At 51.9% G+C, this 6,387-nt stretch overlaps 1 protein-coding gene across 1 annotated transcript in view; it reads right to left on the bottom strand.

Annotated features, from left to right (window-relative positions):
• Nucleotides 1-249: 249 nt before the first annotated feature.
• LOC308175205 (interleukin-1 receptor type 2-like) overlaps nucleotides 250-6,387 on the bottom strand; it is a gene marked incomplete at both ends in the record, with an annotated part of 14,942 nt that continues 8,804 nt past the window's right edge. Inside the window, 8 exons of the mRNA XM_080550923.1 lie at nucleotides 250-389; nucleotides 1,146-1,291; nucleotides 1,422-1,557; nucleotides 2,084-2,155; nucleotides 2,618-2,647; nucleotides 3,540-3,717; nucleotides 4,506-4,662; nucleotides 5,350-5,593. Coding sequence (XP_080407049.1) covers nucleotides 250-389; nucleotides 1,146-1,291; nucleotides 1,422-1,557; nucleotides 2,084-2,155; nucleotides 2,618-2,647; nucleotides 3,540-3,717; nucleotides 4,506-4,662; nucleotides 5,350-5,593 — 1,103 coding nt within the window. The remainder of the gene's footprint in view (nucleotides 390-1,145; nucleotides 1,292-1,421; nucleotides 1,558-2,083; nucleotides 2,156-2,617; nucleotides 2,648-3,539; nucleotides 3,718-4,505; nucleotides 4,663-5,349; nucleotides 5,594-6,387) is intronic.

The following is a 6,387-nucleotide window of genomic DNA, read 5'->3' as shown; positions in this document are numbered from 1 at the left end:
CATATAAAAAATCCTTCTATTACGGAGACTGCCAATGGCCCCGGGCCTGAGCTGGATTACTCTTCCTGCTACGACTGGTGGATTGATGATTCACTTGCTTAGTCAAATGTATCTGTTGTAAGTCGCTTTGGAATAAGGCGTCTGCTAAATGCCAAACATGTAAATGTAGATGTTTATGTTTGCAGGCCCAGGGAGGCGTGGCTAGAAGGAGGCGGGGCTAGAAGGAGGCGGGACTAGAAGGAGGCGGGACTAGAAGGAGCTGTTCTGCCTGGCCAGGAAGTAGTCTGTCTTGGCTCGGGGCTTCAGCAGGGCGCAGAGGAAGACCGACACCACCAGCAGGAAACAGGCCACGCCCACCACCGCCACCGCCAGCCAGGTGGACCAGGAGTCTGAGAGAGAGAGAGAGAGAGAGAGAGATGAAACAGACATACATAGCACACGCACACACACACACACAGACACACACAGACACACACACACACACACACACACACACACACGCACAGACACACGCTCACAGACACACACACACACACACACACACACATACATACATGCACACGCACACACACACACACACTGCAAAAAGCCACTACCTTGGCTTGCCTCTGCATCAGTCATTCATGGTGGCAGGCCTTAAGGCCTATGTTGTGTCTAGTGACTATAGAGAGCGGAGGCTGACGGAGGTAGAACATGTGTGTTTAAATCCATCCCTCATTCCATTCCCTGCACCACTCTGAGCCCGTCCTCCGATTCCTACCTCCCCCAGCCTCCCCCAGCCCCCCCCAGCCTCCCCCAGCCTCCCCAGCCTCCCCCAGCCTCCCCCAGCCTCCCCAGCCTCCCCCAGCCTCCCCTAGCCCCCCCTAGCCTCCCCCAGCCTCCCCTAGCCTCCCCCAGCCCCCCCCAAGCTCCCCCAGCCTCCCCCAGCCTCCCTCAGCCTCCCTCAGCCTCCCCTAGCCTCCCCCAGCCTCCCCCAACCTCCCCCAGCCTCCCCCGGCCCCCCCGGCCCCCCCCGGGCTCCCCCAGCCTCCCCCAGCCTCCCCCAGCCTCACCCAGCCTCCCCTAGCCTCCCCCGGCCTCCCCCAGCCTCCCCCAGCCCCCCCCAGCCTCCCCCGGTGTGTCCCATGCTCTGTGTGGTGACCTACCCTGCAGTCTGAGGACAGCGTGGACCTCCTCAGCTCCTCCCTGGTTCAGAGTGACACACTTTAGCTCCGCCCCCGCGTCCTCCTCCTTCAGCCCAACGACCACCAGCCTCACGTCGACATGGCAACCGCCTGGAACTCTGGTTACCCTGGCAACACACACACACACAACACACGCACTTAGATACCAAGGTGGAAAAGTACAGAAATCATGTCTATCGCAGTTCTAAAACCAACAACATGAATTCAGAGAGAAAGATCAAAGGTCGTCTGCCTCACCTCCGACCTCCCTGCAGAGCCCGCCCTCCCAGGTAGGAGGCGGCCACTGATTGGCCGTCCACCAGCCAGGTCACCATGGTAGAGGGCGCTAGCTGGCACGCTGTGAACACCGTGCACTCCATCTCCACTACAGCACCTGGATGGAGGGGAATAGAGGCCAGGGGTCAGTTGGAACAGGCGTATGGAGATACTAAACATATCATATTCATCTAACGTTAGAATTATAAGGTTCTATCTCCATTTTCGGTCATAATTGAGTTCTTCTACATAATCTGATCCATTAGGTGTTTATTAATGCATGTGTGGTGTTATTTTTAAAATGTTGACATTTTTGAGTTAGTAATTAATAAAATACAAAACTTAATGGAATGTAAAAACTTTGACGCTCAATATCTCTGAACTACCCTAAACGGAGATAGAACCTTATCATTCTAAACGGAGATAGAACCTTATCATTCTAAACTCACGATATGTGTAATAAAAGTCCAACAGAATGAAATGTATCCTAGGCACTGATCTTGGATCAGTTTAGCACATTTCCCATCCTAAAGGACCTGGGAGGTTTAGCTGATATCAGATCTGTGCCTGGGGACATCTATAGTTGGCACACAGAAAGACAAGGATACAAATCACATTCATCAAATCAGAAATCATTCACTCACCATGAGGACCTTCAAAGACGCTTCCGTTCAGTGGGGAGAGAATCCTGGGCCGGGGGATCTCTGGGATCTCTGCTGCAAACACAAACATCTCTGAATCACTCAAGACCGTTTCCTAGGGGCGCTTAGGTGGCGTAGCGGGTTAAGCGCTGACCATGTACCGCAGGGCTCCCGGTTCGATTCCAGCCGCGGAAACATAACCTGCATGTCATCCCTTCTCTCTCTCTCACCCATCCTTCCTGTCATAATCTCTACTATATCTGTCATTAAAAAGAAAAATATGAGTGAGACTGCCCCACTCAGAAAGAATAACTTTTTTTTTTTTTTTAAAGAGTGTTTCCTAAAGTACCAGACTGGCTGAAGTGATTGTGGGTACATATATATATATATATATATATATATATATATATATATATATATATATATATATATATATATATATATATATATATATAACCCTAACCCTATATATATATATATATATATATATACTGTATACATACGACCTCTCTGGGCCCTCTGAGTCCATCTACTCACCTTCCACTGTGTTGTGGCTGGGGGGGCTGTCTGAGGCGGAGGTCGGGGTCGCGGAAGGGTCAACGTTGGGCCTCATAGTCTGGATATAGGCAGGAGGTTCAGGGACTAGAGAGAGAGAGAGAGAGAGAGAGAGAGAGAGAGAGAGAGAGAGAGAGAGAGAGAGAGAGAGCGAGAGAGGGAAAGGGCGAATCAATCAATCAAATGTACTTGTACAGCACTTTTTACAAACAAAGTTGTCTCAAAACGCTTTACAACAAAAAACAAGAAACAATAATACAATACAGACAATACGAACCATAGACCACCAATACAAAACACTGTATATATAAAATAATTCAAAGTCTAAGTGCAGCTCAGGTGTCTAGCGCCACCACCAGGGAGCATGGGAGCGTTTTTTTCTAATGAGCTATCAGATGAAGCCTAACGTGTTGTGGTATAACAGGACTTAGTTAGGTACCTGCGCCCCCCAGTACCTAACTGACCTCCTCCCCCAGCATACCCCTTCCCGGAACCTGCGGTCCGCAGACATGGGCCTGCTGTCCCCCCCTCGCACCAACCTACGGCCCTTTGGGGACAGAGCCTTCAGCGTGGCCGCACCTACCCTCTGGAACTCTCTCCCCACAGTGATCCGCAACGCCCCCCCCCCCCACCCTGGACTCCTTCAAATTAGCCCTCAAAACTCATCTGTTCTCCAAGGCCTTTGGCCCCTAGTCATTGTTTCTGTTTTGCTTTGTTTGTTTTCTGTTTTGTCTGTCTGATCATTCCCTTGAATTGTAAAGCGTCCTTGGGTTTGTGAAAGGCGCTACATAAATTAAAGCTATTATAATTATTATTATTATTATTATTATTATTATTATTATTATTATTATTATTATTTGTTGCTGTTGTCCCTAGGTGTGGTGGTACTATTGTGTCTCTCTACCTTCCACAGTGAGGTTCACGGTCCTGCTGACTTTGAACTGCAGGCTGGCGACCACCACCGTCACCTCACAGGTGTAGAGGCCTGCGTCTGATTGGCTGACATCTGAGATGAGCATGGCATCGTCTCTCTCTCTGTAGTACCTGCCGTGGCCTACAGGGAGCGCTGTGCGGCTGGAGTCCTGCCGGGATGGGTAGAAGAGAGGAGGACTGGATATGAAGACAGGTAGGGGAGAGAGGGAGAATGTACGCACACACACACTCCCACTCACTCACTCACACACACACACTCTCACACTCACACACTCACTCACTCACTCACACACACACACTCTCACACTCACACACTCACACACTCACTCACACACTCACTCACTCACTCACTCTCACATTCACACACACACACACACTCTCTCTCTCTCTCTCTCTCACTCACTCACTCACTCACTCACTCACTCTCACACACACACACACACATCCCTACACACACACACACACACACACATCCCTACACACACACACACACACACACACACACACACACACACATCCCTACACACACACACTCACTCACACCCCCCCCACACACACACACTCACTCACATCCCTACACACACACACATCCCTACACACACACACACACATCCCTACACACACACACTCACTCACTCACATCCCTACACACACACACACTCACTCACATCCCTACACACACACACACACACACATCCCTACACACACACACACACACTCACATCCCTACACACACACACACACATCCCTACACACACACACACAGACACACACACACACACACACACACCCACACCCCCCGCCCCCCCACACAAACACACACAAACACACACACACACACACACCCCCCCCCCGCCCCCCCACACCAACACACACAAACACACACACACACACACACACACACACACACACACACACACACCTTATACCACTGTACTTCCTCAGTCCTGTTGAAGGGCTGTAGATGAGGACACATCACGAACACGTTGCTGCCCCCTGGTGTTGAGACGGGGTATGACAGCCGGGCCATGTCTATGTGCTCAGGCTGGTACACCTGCAGACTGAGGCCCCCAGCCACACAGAAGGTGGCGTTCCTACAGACAGGACAGACAGGAAGGCAGGGTTAACTCCAGAACACTCACCACCTAGAGGGCTAGAAGTGTTCCATGTGGTATTTTACCTAGCAACAGTGCTTTGATTGGCTACAAAATGAAGCATCATCATTTATGTATTTTTGGTGAATAAAGTCGACCGTATGACTTGGTATGTTGACAATTTAGGCGACTTTATTCACCCTCTGCACTAAATGAGTTATCTCTGAGACAACAGACCACAGGGAGGCAACGGTACAAACACTACCAACGCCAAACCTTATTCAAGTCATGTTAAAGCCACAATTAGAAATCGTGACGTTAGAATTATAAGGTTCTATCTCCATTTTTGTAAAAAAAAAAAAAAAACATAATCTGATCCATTAGGTGTTTATTAATGCCTGTGTGGTGTTATTTTTAAAATGTTGACATTTTTTAGTTAGTAATTAATAAAATACAAAGGTTCCATCTCACAAAACATAATGGAATGTAAAAAATTTGACACTCAATATCTCTGAACTGCCCTAAACGGAGATAGAACCTTATCATTCTAAACAGAGATAGAACCTTATCATTCTAAACTCACGAGATGTCAGTTTGTTGTAAAGGGTTTGACAACATGACATAAACATGACATAACCATGACATCATAAACATGACATTATAAGCATCATAAGCATCCTGACCTACCTGAAGATGCAGGTATACTGTCCAGAGTCTGACCTCTGCGCTGGGAGGAGCCACAGCTGTCTGTCACGCTGCCTGACCCGCCCCCCCGCGTCCTCAGAGGCCACGGCCACCGTCCCGTTGCCCTTGGCGATGCGGTAGGTGGACCCCGCTTGGAGAGTTGCCGTGGAGATTTGCCGTCTGTAAAGGACTCGCTCGAACCCTGAGCACTGCAGGACCACAGCCTCACCCTGCGTCCTGAACTGGCCTGGCTCAGGAGACACCCTGTAACAACCATCTGAGAGGAGGGAGGGAGGGAGGCAGGGAGGGAGGGAGGCAGGGAGGGAGGGAGGGAGGCAGGGAGGGAGGGAGGGAGGGAGGGAGGGAGGGAGAGAGGGAGGGAGGGAGGGAGAGAGGCAGGGAGGGAGGGAGGGAGGCAGGGAGGGAGGCAGGGAGGGAGGGAGGGAGGGAGGCAGGGAGGGAGGCAGGGAGGGAGGGAGGCAGGGAGGGAGGGAGGGAGGGAGGGAGGCAGGGAGGGAGGCAGGGAGGGAGGGAGGGAGGCAGGGAGGGAGGGAGGCAGGGAGGGAGGAAGAGAGGGAGGGAGGCAGGGAGGGAGGGAGGGAGGCAGGGAGGGAGGGAGGCAGGGAGGGAGGAAGAGAGGGAGGGAGGGAGGCAGGGAGGGAGGGAGGGAGGGAGGCAGGGAGGGAGGGAGGGAGGGAGGCAGGCAGGGAGGGAGGGAGGCAGGCAGGGAGGGAGGGAGGGAGGCAGGCAGGCAGGGAGGGAGGGAGGGAGGCAGGGAGGGAGGGAGGCAGGGAGGGAGGGAGGGAGGGAGGCAGGGAGGGAGGGAGGAAGAGAGGGAGGGAGGGAGGCAGGGAGGGAGGGAGGGAGGGAGGCAGGGAGGGAGGGAGGCAGGCAGGGAGGGAGGGAGGCAGGCAGGGAGGGAGGGAGGGAGGGAGGCAGGCAGGGAGGGAGGGAGGCAGGAGGTTAGAGAATACTTTTGAACCAGTTACTTTATACTGTTAGGTAAATTTGTTATATCCAGTTTTATAACAATCTCAATGG

This window comes from Nansenia antarctica (assembly GCF_963989245.1).
Source record: "Nansenia antarctica genome assembly, contig: SCAFFOLD_338, whole genome shotgun sequence".
NCBI lineage: Eukaryota > Metazoa > Chordata > Actinopteri > Argentiniformes > Microstomatidae > Nansenia > Nansenia antarctica.
The sequence above is the reverse complement of the archived record's forward strand: the minus strand, read 5'-3'. Positions and strand labels throughout refer to the sequence as shown.